The sequence below is a fragment of the Leptosomus discolor genome, chromosome 1 (assembly GCF_034619465.1).
Source record: "Leptosomus discolor isolate bLepDis1 chromosome 1, bLepDis1.hap2, whole genome shotgun sequence".
NCBI classification, from domain to species: Eukaryota; Metazoa; Chordata; class Aves; order Leptosomiformes; family Leptosomidae; genus Leptosomus; species Leptosomus discolor.
The window spans coordinates 105,733,101-105,757,165 of record NC_141391.1 but is presented as its reverse complement, the minus strand read 5'-3'; the positions used below and the strand labels follow the sequence as shown (position 1 = coordinate 105,757,165).

General features: G+C 40.4%; 1 protein-coding gene across 1 annotated transcript in view; it reads right to left on the bottom strand.

Annotated features, from left to right (window-relative positions):
- APP (amyloid beta precursor protein) overlaps window positions 1-24,065 on the bottom strand; it is a 226,775-nt gene that overhangs the window by 151,994 nt on the left and 50,716 nt on the right. The window contains exon 3 of the mRNA XM_086462757.1: window positions 2,231-2,360. Coding sequence (XP_086318883.1) covers window positions 2,231-2,360 — 130 coding nt within the window. The remainder of the gene's footprint in view (window positions 1-2,230; window positions 2,361-24,065) is intronic.

Genomic DNA, 24,065 nt, shown 5'->3' with positions numbered 1-24,065 from the left:
AATGGCTTTTGTTTCTATTAGTTTTATTCTAGTCAGGGTCAAAAGATGAATGGCAGCACAGGAGAAGGATGACAAACACAAACACAGGCAGACACAACTGCATAAGCTTCAACTGCAAGGAAATCAGACAACAAGTAGCATACAGGTGCATTTTAAAACAGAAAATAAGAGCTAAAGGCAAAACATTAATGGGCATGGGGTGCTTAAATGTCTTTAAAATTTTTGCCTCCAGCAAGCAAAGCCTACCTTGCTATCTAAGATAGCAGACACTGAACTCCCGATAATTTTTCATTCAAAAATGCAACTCAGGAAAGACACCATAGAAGTCCAAGCCCAGTTCCCCACTCCTGCAGGGAACTGCATATAGTCCTGTTCATAAATTTATTAACGTCCTTCTAAATTATGAGACGACTTATTCCTTTTACCAGAAGACTGATGGAGCTCCTTACTCTTGCAGAAACTTCCTTATAATTTCCAGATTAAATTTATTCATGGCCAATCTATATTCATTTGCTCTTACGACGACACTGCCTTTTATCTTAAATTAGGATGTAAGTTCTCCAGGGCACTGACCAAATCTACAGAAGGATAGAGAGTCTCGAGCATAATAGGTCCTTGATCGTAATTCAGAGCTTTGCTTAGGATGACAATACAATAAACAACAAAAATTAGTTTTTTATAGTTTCACTAGTCTGATCCTCTTCCACCACATCTCTAATTAGTGCAAGTACACTTGCATGGAGTCTGACCAAACATATCACAATGAAGCTAGGTGAGACTGCAGCTCTGCCCCATCTCTAAAGTTGTTTATCTGGCTCTACAAGCATATCAACACTACAAGCTGATGTTTTTGTCTTGACTATAGAAAACTAAAGTAAACACAGCAGCAAATGGCTAGAAGAGCATGTCCCTTTTAGCACTAAAACTTTTGGTGGAAGTGACCAACTCATGCAGAAGTCTGGAAAACCGACAAAAAGCAGAAGGTTCCTTCCCAGAGTCAGGGTTCATGTTACTAGAAGCAGGTCCCTCCCCCCCCCAAAGTCTTGAATATGTGTTCTTGAACAATTTTGCTCAGAATAAGCCTTACCTACAGTAGCATCAACAACAATCTGCCAGGGTCTAAAAACACCTCTCTCTTATCCATACAAACACCAGATCTAGAAACTGTACTGAACAACAAAATTTCCCTGATACTTCTTAGTACAGTTTTTGCACATCTGCTGTTTTGGCATCTTTGACCATAGCGGTAGCTTGTTAGTTACTCTGCAGTCCTATCTTCGTTAAGTTGGCACACTCACTGCCTAGGCATCAGGCAGAGCGTGCCATGTGTTTTAACTATTCTACAAAAACGGACAAAAATTCTAGAAAGATTGTGTATTTTCTGGATTTCTTTCATTATTTATTTCACAGAATACCTGGCCTGAGGTGCTTTCCACGCATTTTAGCTGCCCTAGCTTGGTAGAAAAGCAAGTTCCAACTCTGAACTCCAGCATTTAAATATGAAACCAAGCAGCCAGTTTATCACAATTCAAATGGCAGTGGTAAAGCAACATATTTAAATAGCTCATGGAATAATCTCAAGAAAATGTTGTGCCTAGAGTGTTAATGAAAAAAACAAATCAATACAATTCTCTTTTCTGAATGCTAACAGAAGAAAAGGTTAACGTGAAAATGAAGGACTGACCCTCCCTTTTAAATTGGTGAATCCATTCAAAGCACCAAGGACACAGGAGAGAATAGCAAGCAACTGCTGCAAAAAATAAAGGTGAAGAAACAAACAGGGAAGTTTATAACCTAGCTTTTGCTTGCTTTCAAAAAAAAACCCAAACAGATTCCCATTCACAGTAAGAGACCAAGTACTAGATATTCAAAAAATAATGGGGGGAAAAAAAGAAGCATTTATTTACGGAAAAGATAGGCATAAGCAATAAAACTGTAAACTGCAGTGCACACATGCATGTCTATATGGGAGGAAGAGAGAAGAGGACAGATAATGACAAAATCAGAGCCTGGTTTGCAGTCACTCATGAAAATACTATCAGGAAGAGCCGATAAATATTTTTCTCTAGTTAATGCAGTTCCAAAGGACTGAACATTTTGACACAACTCACCACAGAGAAGATGATAATACAGAGATGTAAAAGATATTTATGTAGATTCTCTATCTTTTTCATTAAGACACTGAAAAACCAAAGAGCAGGAAAAAACAGACTGAAACTCAGTCACTCACCCAAACACCTGTAGGGAACCACAATATGCGGGTGACCGTTGCACTGCTTCCAACCCCTCTTGCACCAGTTCTGGATCGTAACTGGCTGGTTGGCTTCGACCACATTGGTGATTTGTAATTCGGGGTAGACCTAGCGTTGAAAGTATGAAAAAGATCAATGTTATCACAAGTATGCACTCTGGGTCATGCAATACTGTTACAGGTGTTTGTAACATGGATATCACAACACAATACTCATTTTCCTGTCTTCTCCCTCTTCTGCTGTGTAATATATTTACTTCATGGTATGAGTATGTGCACTTACCTGGAAAGCTGGTGTGTTTGCTCATCAGTGAAAACGTGGCTATCAGCTCAGAACACCATGGTGGTAACAGCTGGCTCTCAAAATTCAACTTGGTCAGTTATACTTACTTAGCTAAAGATCAGCTAAACAGGTGTTTCATGGCTGACTAAAATACCCTCCTCTATGTGTAGGGTATTGCTGTCCTTGCAAAACTCCATATACTGGGCCTAATCTCCATATACCTAAAATTAATAGCATGCCTTTATGGTTATCTCAATCATTTTAACAAACATTATAATTCTTTCCCACTGCAGTCTGCATAGTATTAACAGTCTGTTGAATCAGTTATTCATATTTAGGTTTACATCACCAATATAAACCTACTTCAAACTTTCCTAAATTGCTAAGATCAAAACCTTATCTGCTCTTAATAGTGTAATATGCTTCTACACCCACAACCATGCCACTAGCAATCTTATTGGCAAGCCACAACTTCGATCAAGCCACTCATCTGGCTTTTAATATCCCTTAGTCCCTTTATCCCACTCCCCTTTAACTTTACTATCAGCAATGCCTTATCTGGCCTCTTTCACCAAGGATGGGTCTTAGCCACTGACCTTTTGTGCAGACCCACCTCCCAGTCAGCTTCTACATGCACATTTCGGTTCATTGGGAGCACGTTGCCTTGCACTACGCTGCAGTTCACACTGTGAAAGGATTTCAGAGCCTGCAAACCACGTTCCTTATGGATAAAGCTTAACAGGAGCATGTGCTCCTGGAGCACACCTAACAGGTGGTTAGTCGATGCCACCAGGCTAGAGCTAACCAAAGCAAAGTCTGAAAAGCACACCCAGCCTGGATGCTCAGCCCCTGCTGCTTCACTCCAGACTCCCAACTCTCATTGCATCACAGTAGTTGCTAACACAGCCTGTGGCTGTCACTTTTGATTTTTTTAGGGCTGAAAGGGCAATCTATCAGCCCTAACATAAAAACTCAGAAGGTACTAGTTTTCCTTTGCCTTTCCTCAAGCAATCCTTACCAATTTCCGAGTATGTCAGATCTGAGGATTCAGGTGGACTAAGAACTCCAGTCTACTCATACCTACCAGTAGAAAAGAAAAACTGAAATAGGAAGAAGCCTGAGGAAAAATAAGTAATTGGAGATGGCTCAAAAATACCTTGCAGAAAAGGAACATAATCCCAACTAAAGTGAGCTGGGTCAAGACTGGGTGAATTCTGGGAGTCCAAAACCTATGCTTTGAAAACCATCGTAAGAACCTCAGCCTGCCCGAAAAGGATCCGTCTCAATCGCCTGTCTCCCCCAAGCTCACAGCTTCCCAGTAGGTCAGTGCCTCCTGGCACTCCCTTGACTGAAGGTTTAAAATGTAACTCTGGCAAAAATTAAGCAACCAGGCTATTTAACTGCAGCTTGAGTAAAAGTTTCAAGCTTTAAGAGACGCTAATAAATAACAATACAGACTTTTCAGATGTGAGATCAGCAATCTTTGAATGAATGCGGCCTGGTCCACAGGCATGGTTACAACAGAAAGTAATCAAAGCATGATTGGAAATACTTGGAAAGAACCACTTTCTTTCATTAAGAGGCAGGAAGGGGCTAGTATAATTGTAAAATTGAACTGTATTAACAGCTTAATGCACAGAACAAGGCCAGGTACAATAACAATGCCAAGGAAATGACTACAATGCACTTTAAACTAAAGTGGCTGAACATCAACCTTGCCTTCTATTACAAAACAGCATTTTTTTTTTAATCAGATACCTCTTGCTTTGCATAAGCACTTCACAGAAGCCATCTGATATGTTTTTGCCAGCTTCAATAGCATCCTCAGCTCACCACATGGTTAAAGCATGCAACCTTCTATCTTAACCCAGCACAGGAGATAAAGTTCCCTTCAAGAATGCCCACAGAGTAGACCTGAAAATTTAAGAGTGAAAGTTTCCTGCACTGAGAAGATTGTAGCTTTGCTTCTTCTTTTTGTCAGCAGGTGACCTGGGCTGATGGTCATCGTCCACATTACAAAAATACCACCATTTTTATACTACTGGCAGAAAATGGCTCCAGAGGAACTTGCTGCTCCCCCTGCTCCATCAGCGCTTCAAATACTGAACTCTGAACTGAAACAGCAAGGTTGCAAATTCAAAGCTCCGCTTTCTTCTTCAATCTCTTTCTCTTTTCCCTTGGGTCCCCTCAGTTCCACCAAACAGGTCTGCACGTGCTCGTGCTCTTGACTCTTGTCACAGCACTGCCAAAATGGATTAGGATGTCACTGTGGTGCAAAATTTCACACCTCAACTGCTGTGTAAATATTACACTGCAAGGCACCACCACAGCTGCCTCAAGAGCTAACAAGCAAGATGCAAGAGAAAGATCTGATTGTCTTTGCACACTGCCTTTACATGCTGCACTCTTCTCTGTTCATACGTCCACAGACATCACATCTGAAGGAGTACAGCCCATGGTTACATAATACTGGATGCTGTCACAAACCATGTGCTTCATATATCACAGTGTCACCAACACATTCTCATCAGGGACATTTTAACATTCCTCAAGGTTAAGTGTCACTTGTCATGTACAGAGGAAGTAAACGCCTTAAATGAAGATAACAAAAAAAAAGTTTCACAATACTTGAACTGGAATGTTAAAAAAGGAAACTAAGAAAAAAAACGTAAAAGCAATTTATGCATTCACAGGAGCACGTACATAGCTTTAAAATGACAGAAACAATAGAAAACAAGATTCTGACCCGTGAGAACAAAGACACACTTAGCTGCTTTCCTGAGGTGAATTTCTAATGAGTGAGAGTAAACTATTGCTATAGAGCCTTATTAAAACAATAACATCAGAGGAGAAAAAAAATAAGATATTATTTTAATTTTTACTATTTCCCAAAACCACCATTTTAACTTCTGGTTAGTATAGCGGACCAAATTCTAAGCAGTTAACAGTATTTGTCAAAAGCACACAAGGCCGAAGAAATACAAAGCCTCCTCTTCTGTTTCTACATCACTTACTTAACTCCTAATTTCCTTTGACAGCTCACACAAAGCCCCATCCACCCTTCACAAGAGAAACAGGCTTTGAATTTCATTATCAATAGGTTAGTGCCAGCAATGTGTATGCGCTAAGGCAAGTTTCCCTCACTAGACTTACATAAGGTATTTTCTCTGAATTGAAGTGGGACCTACTTAGTGGTGCAGAAAAACGAGCCTCGTATTTATTTATAGTGTCCCTAATGAGCCACTGCTCCTAGGGAGTCAGAGCAAGCAGGTCTACGAAGTTGGAGAGTGAAACTTTCAACATTATCAGAACTTGCTGCAGAGTAATTCCTTTAATAAATTTTAAAAGAAGCAGTGGAAGAAACAGAGGTCAACGTACTCTAAAAATTTTAACTGGCAATCATAAGTTACAGCTAGATCTTCATTTACTTACGTTTTCCTTACTAAGTTTCCTTATATATCTACTTCAGAAACAAAAATCTAAAAAGCCTCTGCACCCAAGCCACTCAGAATTTAATGTAAACTTGTTTACATTCATGCTTACCACTATCAAATCTGATGACACATAGATTTAGGACTAAAATGTAGACGTGCCCAATAAAAGGGCATTTAGATCTGTCTACATATAAGGGTGTTGATGGTACAATGGTGACAGTGTTACAACAAACTAGCTGAATACATGTTACCTAACAGGAGATTAGGGATTATTTTGAAACAAATCTGGGAAAAACAAGAAGCCACAGCAGAGGAAAACATTAGAGCACAGAAGCAGAAGGGTCACCAGGACCACGGCCTCCCCTCCCGCCTACAGAAGGAAGACCAGCCAAGAGGCCTCTCTCAGCACGGCTGGCGCGGGCAAGCGCGTCCCCAGGCCTCTCGCGCACAGGGAGCGCCGATGGGACGGGGAAACCAGTTTGGGAAGGGCCGGCTGGGGCAGTGGATGACAGCCGCTGGCCAACGGCAGCTCCCCGCGGTGCGCTGCGGGCAAGAGGGAGGCACAGCTCCCGGGCGTGCGGGGAGGAAAGGCGAGGCAAGGCCCTTCCTGGAACGCCAGGTTCAGGGTTCAGGAGGTCTTGGATAAATTGGAAGGAACTCAAAAAGGGGTCAAAGGACAATGATGAGATCACGTATCCTGTGCAGAGGAAGGGCTCAACCGCAGGAACAGTCCGTTTGGTACAGCCAAGCCTGGCTGCAGTTTACAGCCACCTCCAGAAGTTCAGGGTCTGCGAACGTCTTAGTTTATCACACGAACAGGTAACAAGAGTTGCTGAGCATTGAGAACAAACAACAGTGACCCCGAGGGTGATTCTCTAAGTAGCCTACCCACTGCTAGAGGTATCTCTGTTAAAACGGGAAATGCCTACCTAACAAGGGTACTTCTACTCAGCCACCACAATGATACTCGATACTTGGAAACGTGTCCTGTGAATGACGGTAGCCATCTTTGATGGCTACCCTGATCCGTACAGAATCACAGACTGGCTGAGGTTGGAAGGGACCTCTGAAGGTCGTCTAGCCCCACTTCTCTGCTGAAGCAGGACCACTCGGAGCTGTCTGCCCAGGACTGTGTCCAGACAGCTTTTGAATATCTCAAGGATGGAGACTCTACAGCCTCTCTGGGTAACCTCTGCCAATGCTCAAATACCAGCAACTGAAATTTTTTTTTTTTTTTTAAATCAATCCCTGATACTTCATTATATAGACAGGTTTCTCCACCCAGTTCTACATGCTCAACAGAAGCAAACGAATTCTGTACATCTTTATGCAATCTTGTAGTACTTCAGCATAATCATGAGACACTCATCTCTGATTCTACAGGGCATTTAGATTCAAAACCCATAGTGTTTCACCTCTCTGTATTATTCATTACGCCCCTCATCTTCTAGAGTAAGTCTGACCATTCAGAATATTGGTGCCTTCATCATATTTTCAAATACATTTTTGAAAGGTCTACAAGGTTAGCTGACAATTAGGAGGTTAGTGGAGCTATTTCAGTTTACTTCTGCATTTTTTATTACACAATTAAAATAACAATAGAAATAAGTATATATAAATCTTGAGGTACTATCATCATGTATACAATTGGAATTAGTGGTAGAGATTTATTCTTACTTGTGCTTGAGCTTAAGGATCTTTTCCTGTATATTCCAAAAGCAGAATCATCATAGGGAAGAGAAAAAGATTCAGTTCGAGTAACAAATGGTCTGAGTTACTAATAGGAGTATGTTCCATCCATGGAAACGGTTAAATGGAACACACATATGCACACACTTTCACATACCCATTTGTAAATGCACCCCCTTGTAACATACAGGGTGAAGTTACACTTTAACATGAATTTAAAAAAAAAAAAAAAAAAAGAAAAAAGAAACAGTATGCTTTACATTCTTTAGTCTAAGATAATCAGGAATTGGTGTCCAACTTCACCAACAACTTGGAATGACAGAGAACCTGGGCAAAAGGCAAAAAAAATTGTTTAAAAATTAAGGTGCAAAATTAATATGTAATCAATTGCCATTTTTTTTTAATTTAAACACCTTAGTATTTTTCTCTGAAGTGCATCCCACCATCAGTTTGAATTCTGACCATTCCAAATCAAAGATGTATATTAGTTTAGCTGCCACCAAACACTGTATCAGTTCGAAGTGGACACATTTTCTTATTATCATTTCCTTCTATTCTTCTTCCCTAATCCTTCAGTTGTTCGCTGTACCTCCTCATGATATCTTGGCTTAAATTAGATCACACATTTGGTTTCTAGCTCTTCCTTTTACCCTAAGCTTCAGCACCTGTCACAGCAAGACTTTGAAGCCAGCTTGACTTCAAATGTAATGCCCAACTCTTTACTCCCACAAGAAGCAAAGGCTGCTCAGTCTCTCCGAAAACACATTGTCCAGTCTCTCTGCAATGTACCACTGAAGAACTGGTGCTAACGCACCCCAGATCTAACAGGTATTTGTGAGCTGGCACTCTGCTTGAAATCTGTCTCAGGCAGTAAGTGACAGTATCTACACTAAAAACTAAATGCAAGACTGACCACAGAAATGCTGAAAAGGAATATTCGTAGAGATAAAAGAAATGAAAAAGAAATTACTGCTGAAAATAGCCAGAACAAAAGTTAGGGTGGTTTTAGCAACTTGAATCATTGAATGCTTTGATTTACTTAAAGGGGAAACTAGGATACAGTTTGATTACAACCAGACTCTCCTTGACTGCTCTCCTCCTCCACCTCCCCCCTGCCTCCAAAAAAACCACCACAAAACAAGTTGCTCTGTGGACAAGTTTCCTTCCAACAGGACCACACAACTTTGTACTTTAAATATTCTATGCTTACAATATCCGAGTTACCTTGAGAACCGTTCACAGAAATTAACAGACAATTTGCTTTTTAAAATCGTACACAAAAATCACAGATGTGACACAGGTAACTGTTTACCTCTGTGCTTTAAATGAACAAAGAAATTTTGTTATCACTTCAGCTAAGTAGTCTGCAGTTACTGCAAGCACAAAAGAAAACACATATTTAATGGCCGGTGTTTAGGAAGACTGTGGTCTTAAAATTGCTTGTGGAAAACGTCCTTTGACAGCAAGCATATATGAAGGATAGATAAACAACGCTCTAAATATGAAAAAAACCCCTCAGTTCCAGATGAACAAAGCACAGTTGGATCTAAACTATTTCTATTCCTTTCCAGAGTATATCTTTAAATAAATAAATAAATAAATTCCTTTTGAGGATTTTCCTATCAGAGGACAGAAAGCAACCTACATGTTAAAACCATAGAAACAAAAGATAGCTGCTTCCTAGTATTTTGTGCAGATATGTTACCAAAGAGCAGTAACAAGCAGACACGCTGCACTCATTTTCAAGTGTTCGGCATATCCATGCAGAGGAAGTACACAGTAATTATTTCTGTGTGTCCGTGCACAGTAAGCTCAGCAAGCTTTCCAACCTATGACTTCAGAAGCAGCAACACTGCAGAGCCCCAGATGTCCCAGATCAGCTGCAGCAGTAGTGGCATCACATGAGCAGCAATGACACAAGCACAGCCAACCCTGAATGAAACACCCTGTTCTGTCCTGCAGTCTGTATCTGGAAAATAGACAGCTATACACAGATTCAAGTTATTATAATAGTCTAGTTTATTACTCATTTTTAAAACTACTTTTCTACATTACTGTAGAAGATCTTGGTAGAAGGTAATTTTGAATCTCCATTGATAAAGAATTAAACTCAAAATTGGGACTTGAGATACAGGAATTTTTAGAAAGTCTGGTTGGCTGTCAGTTTTTTTGAGGCGGTGTTTTGTTTTGTTGTTTTTTAACTTTCTGCTGCAAAGTCATGTAACTTAAAGGCTATAAAATTATGTCAAACTAAAAAACCTCCATGAAAAAAAAAGAACATGAGCCTCCAAACTCTTGGGGAAAGACCGTCTCTTGAACTCTCTGATTTACAAATAAGGAAAAACCAAACATTAAACTGCACACACTTAACACATGCAACTATGAATGCTTACTACCTTTATGCTCTCACTCACTCCAACCAGCTATCCTATTTTTTTGCCTGTTTCTTCAGCAACTGCTGGCCCAAGCTATGATTATTAACTCTTGTCTTCTGTGCACCTGCTCTAGCCCTAACTCTTGATTAGGCCTGCAGGCAGACCAGGTGAAACAATGCCCAATATAACCATAAAGCACAGTAAACCTCTGGTACATCAGCTCTGTAGTCCTCTTGCACAGACACAGAGCTGTTCGAGGCACGGGCATCACCTCTGTACTGAATTGCTAAGCGAAGCGGAGAACAGAAGCCAAGAGAGCTTCAGAAAGATTTTAACACACCAACACAAAACGGTGCCATGTGTGGTCAAGTTGACTACTCCAGAGAGCCCCAGAGGGTACAAAATCTGCAGACAGCAGCTGCTGTGTTTCAGAAGAGATGAACCGTATACTGCCACAATGGCTGTCTCCCAACCACCACATCCTAGTCTCGTCCAGTTTTCCTCTTGTGTGTATACACAGTTAACCCAAGCAAGTCCTTCACTTGCTCAAAGAGAATTACAAAAGTAGAGTCAAACCCAGCACCAGCTGCACTGGAGCAGTTTCCAAATTCACTGTCACGGGCCAACCTGAGAAAGAGCACGGCAACCAAGAAGGAACAGCTCTATCCCTGTACCACAAGTCCCAGGTGTCTGCTGCTGCAACTTAACCAGCATAATATCCCAAGTATCTGCACTAAATTCCAGCTGCCACTTAGGAAGAAAGAACCCTTTTAACCCTGTAGTTTAAAAGAAGACAGAAGCAATCAATTCTTAAAAGCAAAACCACACCAAATTACTTGGAGTAAATAAACAATCCCAAGATCAGTGTCTTCTAAACTAGTCAGAGAATTATTTCTTTTAATTCAGCCCTAGGGACAAGTTTCCAAAGACACAGTACTACTTATCTTCAGCCACCTCACCTAGCATCCATCCATAACATCCTCCAGTTTTAAAGGCTGCAGCCTCACTAGCTCAGTCAACCCTCAGCCTCATCTAGGAGTTTCACATACTGCTCTTAAAACTGTTTCTTAGGGCCCATCTGACAAATCATGCTCCTCCTTTCCAACATCTCAGCTGCTTCACTATTACACACAGAGCTGCGGTTCAAGAGTGTCCTGCCTTGAAACTCACCTGCTATTTCCACTCCTTTCGCCCCAACTGTTGCCTCTCCAATCCACACATCCTGGCACCCTGTTAGTTCCCATTTCCAATCTGTCTGCCCACCCTGTGACTCTGAAGTCCCATGCTAAGAGGCAAATGCTCTGTCCTCTTCTCCTAAGCATCTTCTAAACCTTTTTCCTCTAAGCATGCAAAGCCAGCATACATTTCAACACTCAAACTAGTTTCCTTCACTAATGATCATATCCAATAGAAAAGCAGCAACGATAAAAAAAAGCAGGTGTGTGAGAAGATTATGAACCTTCTACAGATTATCCACAGATAGGGGTAGGAGATGGGGGCGGAGAGGGAGAAGCAATCAAGATGTCGCTGTGGTTTCACTCCTGGTCATGAGAACAGGCACTCACTGCTTTTCTCTGTGAGCAGGGTATATGCAAACTCCTGGTAGAGTATCCCACGTGCTTTTGGTATTGGGTGGTAGAAACATGAGCTGGTTTTAGTACAGCAGCCAGTTGGGTTGGTTCGCCCACATGAAGCTTCATATGTACACAATCTCTTCTCTTAAAAATCTCTAATGTGCTTTTATCTGGAATTTCACAGAAGACTGACACTTACCTTGTAATTAAAGCATTTAGAAAAACTGCCAGACTTGAGGTAGCCTGCTCAACCCTAATTCACATACAGGGCTCTGTGCATTAACACAGACTTAATTGAACACTCCCACACTGGTTTTCTAAGTGGTTTCCTCTACACACAGGGAAGGCAGAAGCCTATGAAAGCAGAAATAAGGCTGCATGGTCAAGCACATTCTCACTGCCTTTCAAGTCCCTGATTTTATAATACAAATATGTTTTCATATCTTAAGAAAACCAAACCAAAAATCTTAGCCCTGCCAGGCAAATTCTTGGGTAATTACAGAGGATATCCAGTTGCTTATTCTGTAAAACCTCAGAGTACATAGGGTTGGACTTACAGTCTCTTCTAAGCTGCTACCCTGTCCACTTTAAGCACTTGCCATGTTTAAATGCAACAAGCACTTGTATTTCTCTGTAAGCAGAAATTTTATTCACAGAGACAGAGCGAAGTCCACTTTGCCATGCCACCATAAACGCATTCACAGTTTTACTCTAATCAAGTACAAACACAGGAGATGATACTACATCTGCCTGTTAGTCTACAGCATCACTAGAAGCAATTAACAGTTTTGGGTTTGGAGGTTTTTGGGAGGGGGCTGGGTTTTGGGTCTTTTTTGGCTTTTTTTGTTTGCGTGTTTGGGTTTTTTTTAATTACATTTCCACAGGAATAAAGTTAAATATCAGAGCAGTGAGATGGAATAATAACTAATCAAGTCAACACAGTAGTTTTATCTCAAAGAGGGAGAAAACAGGCAGCCGGAAGTAGTTCAAAAAAAAAAAACCCAACAAAACCAACCAACCAAACAAAAAACCCCCCAAAAAACCCCACCCAAACCAATCTCCTCCTTTAGGCATGATACAAGCTTTCATCTACCCCACTCCCTACTTAAGGGTTGCCTGAAGCACTGTGTCACCATATCAAGGAAGGTGGGACAGTGGAAGCAGCTGGAGAGCCTGGGTCTGGGTTTCCATATTCTCCTGCAGGCTGCCATCCCTCTAACAGCACACATCAGTGGGAGGAAGGTAAGGCAAGGCACAGTGCTCTCCTGGCAGCAGCTCCCTCATTGATCACATCAATATACAGATCACTTGACATTTTGTGTAAGACAACTAATGCACAAGGAGGGTATACAAACAAAACGGCACTGGCTACAGTACCACCATCCAAGGGACCCCAACAAACGCTCGGTTACCTGACATGGTTTTTCAGGAGCAGTTCTTAGTAAGACTATTCTTTTTAAAAAGCAAACATTAAAGGAAAAAAACCCACACAAACAAAAAAACCCGACAACCAACCAAAAAAAATAAACACCCCACAAAAAGCCCAATCAAACTACAAAGTCTGACCTTTCTTTTTGTATAATCATGATGAAAATGAAGTACTGCATTTCATCTCAAGCATGATATATTTCAGACAGGGCCGTCAGGGAAAGAACCAAATCTTGTGCCAGCAATTTCTGCCCAAAGATGGGGTACTGTTCTGAATGCATGAAATTAAGCCATTTAATAGCTTTGTGGAAATCACTACACATGGAAAGTTAAAATCTCCTTTTCCCCAGGTCTGAAAGAAATCATCAATATAAATGGGCTACAATACACTTTTAAAATCATCAAATTAACCTACCTGAACTAGTTTCACAAGCTTCACTAAAGAAACCTCCCACCTTTCTGTCAAACAGGAACATATGTGACTATAAGTTGTCAGTTATGTTTGTTGAGTAGATCACAGTACAGAACACACCTAAGCAGTAGCATAAAATCTATGAAAACATACTTGAAAAAAATGTAATTGCTCTCTATTCAACTATTTCCAAGTTCCACTGCTTACGAAATGACCTACTTTATGTCAAAGTTGTCCTCAGGGCCATGCAAGAACTGTCACAAAGTAACAGGCCTGGGAACTCAATTTTAATAATCTAATTAATTTATGCATTCTTGAGTTTACTGCGGAACTAGCCAAAGGGTAATTTATTAATCTAAGAGCCTAGATTCAGTTATATGCATGCCCCGAGAGACAAACGCGGCTGTGATTTCCCTTTTCATGAAATCAACTTCAGGCTCTAGAATGTGAAGTGGTAATATAAGGTCATATTCTGAAACAGTGGTTGTACTCCATCACCCAGAACACAAGAAAACCACGTTTAGTCCTGTAGTGAAAAGAATACAGAAAAAGTTCGGGAAATCAGCAAATTACAGACAGACTACCTGATGTTCTAAAATAAAACTTGACCTTAAAAAAAAAAATATCGTAAGTTGAACATGAGGAATGAAGCTATAGAGAGCACATCTGCAGAAAACATTCAGATCAGTAACATCTCTTGTTTGTGAACGGGACAGGAATGTGCATTCAGTGTTTTATATTTCCATGACTTGGTCCCTTAAAACAAGATACCTACAGTAACTATCTGAGTAGCTCTAAGGCGACACTGCAGGATTTTTTTTTTCCTTTAAATCAACAAGCAATGTTTTTTAATAATTCTTGTTCTTGTGCATGAGATACACATTATATAGACTATTGCTTTAAAATATAAACACAGAACACTTAGTGTCAGTATAGAATGGGATAAAAATTTCCTTCCTAAAGAAATCACATCTTTTTTCACAAATATTTATAAATTTCTGTTTTTCTCCAAGTTCTTTCCCATAACATTTAGTCCAGAGTAATCAGAACTGCCTCACACAGATATAGCTATTCTGCCTGCAAACTGCTCTCTTGGGACAGTAACCTGGAGAATACATGCCTAAAAATAAATCAGGCATTTCTTACTTCCATTACCAATATTAACTATATCTCAGATTAAATGAAGTTCGCAGTCAAAGCTCATTTATAGAAACTGTCACCAAGCATTTTCTGAAGCCCTGTCTACTCAAGGGAACTGCAATTTGGAGCCACTACAAAGATAGAAGTTCATTTAGTCTGCTATATTTCACGTGTGTCTATGTTTCAAACAGGGGACTCTATAAAATAACAATGCCTCAAAACACAGACAATGAACTCCAGTACTGCAGTCCGAAATTGAATAAGCTGAACAAATGTACTTCAGCCTGATTAGACCCACATGAACTTACTCAGGATTTCATTTTAAACTTGCATTCTCCTTTAATCTGAAATAATTTTCAAATGCAGAAAAACCCTTATCATACAAATGTTTGTACAAAGATATGCCCCCTGCACAGCTTAAAAAAAATTCAGAGAAGCAAACTATTGAGAACGTTTCAGAAATTTGGACACTACACTTTAAGAGACCAGAAAACTTCCACAGTACTTTCACTTGCTTCATGTATTCACTTTTGAAGTAAGGATATTTTCAAAGAACCGTATTTTTCAGGTTTTTTTTCGTTCTTCTTTCCTTCTTCCCCTCCCTTCAGTTACTGCTGTCTTTTGTGAACTCCCACATAACCAGCTTCTTTCAAGTCAGGGAAAGCAAAACCAAACCAGTAACACAAGGAAATGCTCAGTTTTTAAAACATGAAACTGTATTAAGAAGTTGAATGCGTTTTCACAATTATTTTCCAAAGCAATGGAGAACTTTGTAAAAGAAGAATAAAATGATGCATTATAAACACTGCTGATACTTCCACAGAAATATGCTTCACGTTTCCATGTTGGGAAAAAAGGGAAAGGGTGGGGGGAAGTCAGTAAAGGGCAATGCAAGCACCAGTCAATGGAGGCCTCAGAAGGTCACACAAAGAAGGAAATCTGCGGAGGAAGCAGCTCATACCTGCGTGGTACAAATTCTGCTTTATATGGAACAGGATCTACTGCTCCTGTCTTTGATAACACTCACAAAGCATTACTGAAAGCTAATGTCCAACAGGATATTAAGAAATCTTCACTAGCCATTAGAAGTACCACAGCTCCCCAGATCACTCAGAATTCACTTTTACTCATAAATTGCATTTATTATTTCTCTAATTCTGCTTCATGACGTTTCAAATCCCCAGGGTGATGGCACAAAAGAAGGGTATGGAAAGGTCTGTAATGACAGCCACTTGCAAATGTCTTTGCAACAAAGCTTTGAAATTTGTCCAAGAAAGACGTAAAAATTCTGGCTTATTTTAGTAAACTGGTTAGCACCTTCATTTCCAGTTGCTAAACTGGACTGAAAACTCAACTAATCAAAATTTTCTGCTAAATACTGTAGCTGCTAAAGAAATAAACCATCATCCTGAGCTCATGAATGATGTCCATGAGGGTATTTAACAGGAGACCTCCCATCCATCTCACCTTTTGAGAACAAGGGAAGCTGTGTCGTCGAGTCCATGGGTGACTGCAAGTTTGAAAGCAAAGCAAGAAATCATCTGTGCTTTACCATAAAGAGAAGCCCTACCATCCTTTTTCTACAACAGACTTCCAAGTCTGCCGGCCTGCACACAGATAACACCTGTAGTGGCAGACGTGAGTCAGCCCCGGGTCTGAAACAGAAGCACACATGCAGTATTCCCCAAGGCAATTCAGCTGCGCAACGCTCGGTTTGCACTCTTCATCTTATTACTGTTTCTCCAGAGTGAAAATCCATGTAGCAGAAAATCCTGCTCTGTTGCTGCATTACCACAGCAGACCCACCTGGCTTGGTTTATTTTCCGGCAGTGAGAACACGTGAGGCAGAGCTCACAGCCCCTCAGGCCCACGCTCCACCATCGCACATTCACAGCAAGCCCCACTACTCGGGAGCTCCAAGTTGTTCACACAGCACAGAAGGGAGTAGGGGCCAAAGCTTTTTGAGTAATTTTTTTTCCACTTACAGCTAACGAACATTGTTGCAAAGCTGGCTATTGAACTTTGTAGACATGAGGAGGAGAAAGGTTCTGACAGAAGCTGCTCATAAATTGGTGTATAAGCACCAAATCTAGATGTGCATGTAGTTCTCACTCATTGGGCTGTCTATAGGCATCTGTACGTTTAACAGAAGCAGCTCAAAAGCGTGCAAACCAAAGAACAAACTGTCTTAGCGTTCCATCCCCCACTGAAAAAGCAGCTAAACATTTTCTTGCCAGCCTTCTTCCTCCTGCAGTCTGTTCCCACACAGATGGCAAAACGTTTTTTTGAGGCCTTGTACTGCATGCTCCACTGAAGTCAATGGGAACCCTGACACCAACTTCTCTAACAGAAAGATTGAATCCACCAACTCAAAGAAAGCCAGAAAAAATGAAAAGCTTTTTTTTTTTCTTCTCCTACAAAAGAACAATCTCAAGAGGATTAGGATGGTTGCCAAATGGAGAAACCATAAGCACTTCAAATTGTTCCCAATGACTCAATTGACCACAGCGATGTTAATCCCTAGAGAACAACACTGTTGTGGCATAACATTAAGTCAAATCATACCCAACAAAACTTCCACACCAATATATGTAAGACCTTATTCTCAAGCAGAAACAGGATGTGCATTTCCAAGTGCTCAAAGGCATGCCGAGCAAAGCGAGCGTTACAATGAACTTTGAAAGTCCAAGTCAATTATGAATCCTCCGAGATGCATCAATCCTGAATTTTAAAGGACAAAGTAAGAAAGACTGTGATCCTGCACCTGCCTTCCAATCCAGAACAGTGGGCAGCTGGAACATGCCCATGCACACGGCCTTCTGCACCACGCAGCTCACCAGCAGATCTCCCAACCCACTTGCACAACAAGGTGAACACCCAGGCCAAGAGCAAAGAGCACCCATCTCAGCCAGATACTGTCACAGGGTCAAAAGGGCAAATATCACCACACATTCTCAGTCCACATACTGTATGAATCAGGGTTTCAACACGAAACACAAAAATTATGTCTACTTCACATGAGTTAACAGGTTACTGACAGCCTGACACAGCTACTTGCCAAGCTCTGACCCCTATCCTGGGTCAACTGCTCTGTTACTTGAAATCTGAACCATGCTAGCTCAGTAAGGTGGTCCCAAAACATGACACAAAACCAGTTTCTACCATCTCCAAGTACATGGGGGGGAATAAGTAAATACTTCTACCATTTTTAAGAGCCTAACACCACCTCCACTCCAGACATTTCTGAACTTCACAGACCTCAAGCTTGTAGAATATTTTGAAAACAATGAGGTTTGCCACAGCATTTCATTTCTGTTGAAGCTTGCACCCTGTTCTCACTGAGGCACGATGGCCAAAGAAATGCAAACACACGACCATAGAAAATTCTCTACTGTGTTACTAGACTTAGGTTTCAGACTGCAAATTCAGCCATTCCTGACTGCTGGCACTCTCAAGTTGGTTTCCTGTCTTGCTGATTGTTATTTTTAAGATATGCTGGGCTAACGGCAGGGTAACGTTAAAAAAAAAAATCAGGGAAGGAAGTGTGATCCTGCCTGAATACTCTTTAAAAAAGCCAATTGAGAGAGCAGGTTTGGTGTGCAGCATCAGTCCTCTTCCTGCCTGAGCATTCAGTTATTTCTCTGCTGAACATCAGTGCCCTTTGCACAGATGAAGAGCAGGTTCCTCTAACAGAGCCCTAGCAGGCAGATACACAAATATCTTTCACAGAGGAAACAGTATATGAAAACCCTCAGTTACTTTACCCTTACTGCTGGGGGGGGGGGCAGGGCCGAGAAGGAAGTTTTAGCATGATGTAGACTAACATTTCCAACTCTGGAGCTAAGAAAACAGATGCTTACAAATGCCCAGAAGACATCACATGCTGAGTACACCGACTGACAAAAGGTGTTGATTGAGTCTACCAGAGTCTACTATCACTTCTTGTTCACTGTGTAACAATTCCCCAATTAACCAGTTGCTTGAAGCAACTAATTAACATGCAATAGTTGTGGCTGAGTCCAACTAAACAATTTCTGAGCACCTCAAGAAAAGGACATTCCATGTAGGAAAGCCCAGCAAAGGCATCAAGGAAAGAACAACAAGAAAGGGGCTTCAAGTACTATTTGACAAGTAGTATCAAACTCAACCTTTGGCATCAAACTATCTTGCTCTTCATCATCAAAAATATTTACTATAACAGTATTTTACAGATTAGCATCATGAATAGTAGCTACGTAGAAAATCAAATTTTTTTCATTAATTGCTACACAAACAGATACATTTGGAGTCATTATGGTAACTGCAATTCAGGTGGCAGCAACACAATCAAGTAATTTTTGTTCTTGCATGATCCTCCAATTTTGCCAATTCCTCAAAATCCAGAAAGAACTTTACTATTGAATTTACTGTATGTCTCTTACTTTTGTTTCACAGTAAGACTAGCAAACAATACATATAATTTAAAATTATCTTTGGCACCCTTTCCCCAACAGGAAGCAAATCCACTGCATTGGACTGAAGAAAAAAATAAATAAATCAAGTTTGACCATTCCAATCAAGTACTTCTTGATGCAAAAGATTTTCAAACTGATGAAGTTGATGAGTAAGAAGAAACAAAAAATCCTTAACACTCCATACTGCCTTGGCTCATCCTGGGAGAGAGATTACTTCTCACCTCACAGAGCTGCACCTACGCTTCTATTGAAACTTTCAGAAACAAAAAAAAGGCAGAGCAAAGCTTTAAGTGCCTTTATCTTCAGGATTATGTTATGATGCAATCTACTTTATTACTGTGCTCTGTGGCTTAGCAGTTTTTGTTGCTTAGCACAGTAACTGTTTCAGAGATAAGCTTTAATTTCTTTGGTACTCATGAAAGTGAGACATTAAACTAAAGTTCCTTCTCCAAAGACTAATCTAAGCAGCAAAGTCAATGTAAGGATTTGCACAGACTTCAAATAACTGTATCAAACTCCTAGCACAGTGCAAGCAGTTTTGCATCGATCTATTGCTGCAGCCCTGTGACAACCGCCACGCTGACCCTCTCTAACACCCTGCAAGACAACCCAGAGCTTCTCCCACAAGAAATTCTGACATGGCTACACAATGTGATAAATTAATACATCCCATTAATTTGCAAATATCAAACCCACTTCTGCATTATGCTTAAGACAAGATTTTAGTTTGCTAAACAACAGCAGCGAAGAACTCTAATCTTAGAAAACCGCATGCGAGACTGATGCTCCTGAGCGTAGCTGTTGTCCCACAGGCAGGATCCAGTACCTGGTGTGCAAAACGCCAGTATTCACACAGAGACGAGGTATTTTATTTCACTGATGCGCATCAACGGGTGTCTGTCACAAGACAGAACACCTGGCCTGAGTTTTCCATAATTATACACTTAACTAATACATATTCATCATTATTCCCTTCAGCGATTGATTCTTTTTCATCGCTTCCAATACAAATTAGTGCGCAGTCTCTGTAGTCTTCTTCTATTGTCCTTTTTGAGTGGGTGGTATCATTTGGGTAGGCGGTCAATGAGTCGGTGGCCACAATCTCCCCTTGTTAGAACTACCTTTTACCTCCTCCTTCTCTAACCTTGGCAATCCCAAGCAGTTCTTCACAGTTTGCTGGCCAAACCACAACCCATCATCACCCTTTCTGACAGAGCCGTATTGTCTAATAGCTAGTTCCTAAGTTGAGTGTTGAATCATGTCTAGTTACTGTTTCACCAAAATTGGACCAGGACTACACAAAGGACTCTTCGCAGCGTCCCTGTTGCTTCAATCACATTTTAGATTTCATTAATGTCAATGACAACACAGCCACTCCTCCTTCACCTCCAGCTGCAAAACCCTAGCAGAAGCAAAAGCAACAGAAAACCTAGCAGCATTAGGACTCTACATTTGACATGGAGGGTCCATACGCTTTTTCTCAAAATAGTTATGGCAGGCTTGTGTAAGAAGAGTTCAGCAAATGACACACACCTCCCACCCCAAAATATATTTCAGATCAGAAAACCACTACAAGGATACTGGATTACATCAAATTTCCTAGTCTCTTATTCATTTGTCAGTTCTCCTATGTCCTTCCTGCTGTCATCATCTTGCCTAAAAATACCAGCCTCGTTCACATTTCTTTATTTTCACCTGCCTTCCTTTCTGTCCTTTTCTGCACAGATTCTGGTATTTTAAATCTATTCGCTCTCCACTTATGTTTCTACTGTTGCCTAAAATTAAATCATGGAGCCACATTTGCCTCTCTGATTAACATGCGGCCTGCTCTTCATTATAGGCTTGATTTGACATCTGTCTTCTAGACCTAGAAACATCCTTTTTTTTTTTCCCCCCTTTTAAATTGTTCACGTTGTCTATGGTCAGAGAAATCTTGCTGGGGAAATTCAGCTGCTAAACTGGATGTGTTCTTCTGAAAACACGTAAGACCAAGAGGCAGAAAGATGTAGTGCCTTCAGAAATATCTAAAAAGCTTCTCCTTCACAAGCTGTTCAAACACCACAGCAAAGCCATCCTCTGGTCAGCTGCCAAAAGAAGGGAAGGTCTTGCCATCCCCATCCACCTGTCCCATGTTAGCAATCCAGCTCATCTGACCCTCCGTGAGCCAGGTCAGAGAGAGAATCTCATCCCTTTTTGTTTCTTTTCAGGGGTTAGCTTTGTGTCAGTTCAGCTCCCTCAATTTCCTCATAGCAGGATCAGACATATACTAAAATCTGGCAGAGCAGGAAGGAGGAGGAGGAGGGGAAGAAAACTGACTTTCTGCAACAGCATGTACCGCTTAAGCTCAACACTTCTGCTAAACCACTCTGAAGCGGCACTCCTGTTAGTTTGGTAAGAAACTCTAAAATTAGCCTGCACAATCTGACCGTCTCAGAGAGACTGTTTGTTCTTCCTGCAGATCTTAAGCTGCAACAGCTCAAGATGCTGAATTTGAAAGTATGCAGAAGCGGAGACATTCAGGAACTTCAAACCTAGCTGAATACGGGAGACTTCTTGGTCCTCCATGTTGCTCCAAACTCCAAACCAGAGCAGTACTCTTGTACTAAATGCCTGGGGTAGAGGAATGAAACAGTGATAAGAACACATCACACCATTGCTCAACGGCATGGCTCCGATCCATACTGCCACCAAAGTCTTAAAAGCCATCTTCCAGACTTCAGCAAGTAATCGCCTATTAGCATATCGACCAATCCGTTCTCTGCAATAGCTCAAAATGAGAGTTTCTATGACAATCGCCTCTAAATACACACTTATTAACTTACACGGTATTACAAGTTTAGATTTAATAAGATCAGTCTTATCAAATCCCCTTAGGTTCCTTGTTTAGAAGCATAAATGTAATTTCTCCTTCTTGGATGATCCCTTCTGATTTTTTTTTCCTTTTAGATGGAGTGTACGGACTCGCCAAGATATGTGGGAACTTGGACTAGCAACGTTAGCTGCAACACTTCACAGCTGTTTAAAGAAATACTCAAAATAAAATTTTCCTTTTTTTTTTTTTTAAAAAAAGAGAAGTCTGTAACTGGCTCAAGCAAAGAGAAGCAAAAAACCCTAAAGGATCTCAATACTTCCTCAAAAAAAATGATAGTTTCCCACACACAACGCAGTAGTTGAATTTAGAAAGAAGCCATTTATTGACCACAACTCTTTGGCAATGTTGTCTTCCCAGGCCAAGTGGAAGAACTGAGTAATGAAAGGAGGAAATTAGGTGTTTTATAAATCCTTAATTATCGCTGTTCTTCAAGAAGACATATGACTTAGGATAAGTACCAAATAAATTAAATTGCATTGATTTATACTCTGATGGAAACACTGTGAGGTTTCTTCAAACAGCTGGAATTTGACATCTTGCATATCATTAAATTTCCACGAGTTCAGTTCTTTTCTAACCTACAATGATATTTATAGAAAGAGAAACTATGCTGACAAGAAAAAATGTTGTATCAGATTATTATTTCCTCATATACAGATTAGCAGTATTTATGTTTCAATATTCATACCCAGACAGAAGAAAAAATGTAAACATGGTATTGTCATTACTGTACAAGTAATCTTCCTTTTTTTATTAATATACGCAACAGCTATCAGCACCCACAAAATAAAAAGCTGATATTTTAACAGATGTTGTAATGCAACTTCTAAATGCTACACAGTATATTTGTAGTACAGGCTCCTGTCTTAGCTAAAGGGAAGGACACTTTCCCTTTCCCTAGCAAGGATTCACCCTAAGGTATCATAACAATTTGGAATAGTCTTAGGAACCTTAAATCCATCACTCTGTTTTCAAGTTTCAACATTAAGCCAGATGCCTCATGAGCTTCGAAAAAAAAAATCTAAAAATCTAAAATCCTCACCTTGCAAACTTTTTCAGTAGCAATTTGTAGTAACACCCCTCGAGTGAAAAATCTCACTTGACTCAAGTTAAAAAAAAAAAAAAAAGGAAATTAACAGCTACAATTCTGTTTAAACTACTAAAAACCCCATGCTATATGTATATAAAGGAAAAAGGTGGATAAAGTCATCAGTAATTGGCCAGATATTCAGAAATCTCTCCATGATTATAAATTATAATTAATCCACAACCATCTAAGAACAATTTTCTGTAACGAGCACACATCTATAAAAACAGATTATCAGTGGGATTTTTTTTTATTAGCCAGAGGTATATAGTACTTGGAAGATTAAAGCAGGCATTTAGTACAGCACTACATAATAATTTTAATTGGATAAAAGCTAACTGGATGATAATGCTGCTGTGTATGAATTAGAAAGCGGTGGTAATAAACCACTAGGGGAAAAATGGAATGTCCCAGAAATCAAGAAATATTTCCCCCATCCAACCTTGGGGCACTGCCCTGCTACAAATTCAAGCAAGCATCACCTTCCTGACAGCTTCAAAGCTACGAGCAACAGAAACTGTCTGTCTTTTTTTATTTTTTGCCTGCAGAACTGACAACTGAAAATGTGTGTAATGCCCTTTTACTTGCAAAGACAGATTTCTGAGCATGAACCTATTCTGTGCTACCAATCTAGACAGATCAACCCACTGTCTGCTACTAATTAGCTTCATAGACACTGTTATAGTGAAATAAACACATCTGTAGCCTGTATTTCTGATTTCCATTTATTTCAAAGTAGATGAACAAGGGTGAAACTGGGGGCGGGGGGGGGGGGGAGGGGGACGACACACACACAGACGGGAACAGGGGTGGGAGGATGACACACACACGATGGACTGGACACGACACCAAAGAAAAAAGAAACCTGCTCTCCCCCCCTGCAAAAACCACCTAGAAGACACTAACACTACCACCACAAGAAAAAGCAGTAAGATAAGTAAGATCTAGCACAGGAAAGCCACAGCATGATCATAAGGGATGTGGACAACCAAAACAAAGAACATCACAAAGCATACTACCTATTCACACATACATAATCATGCAGAGACTGATGAAGACCAGACGG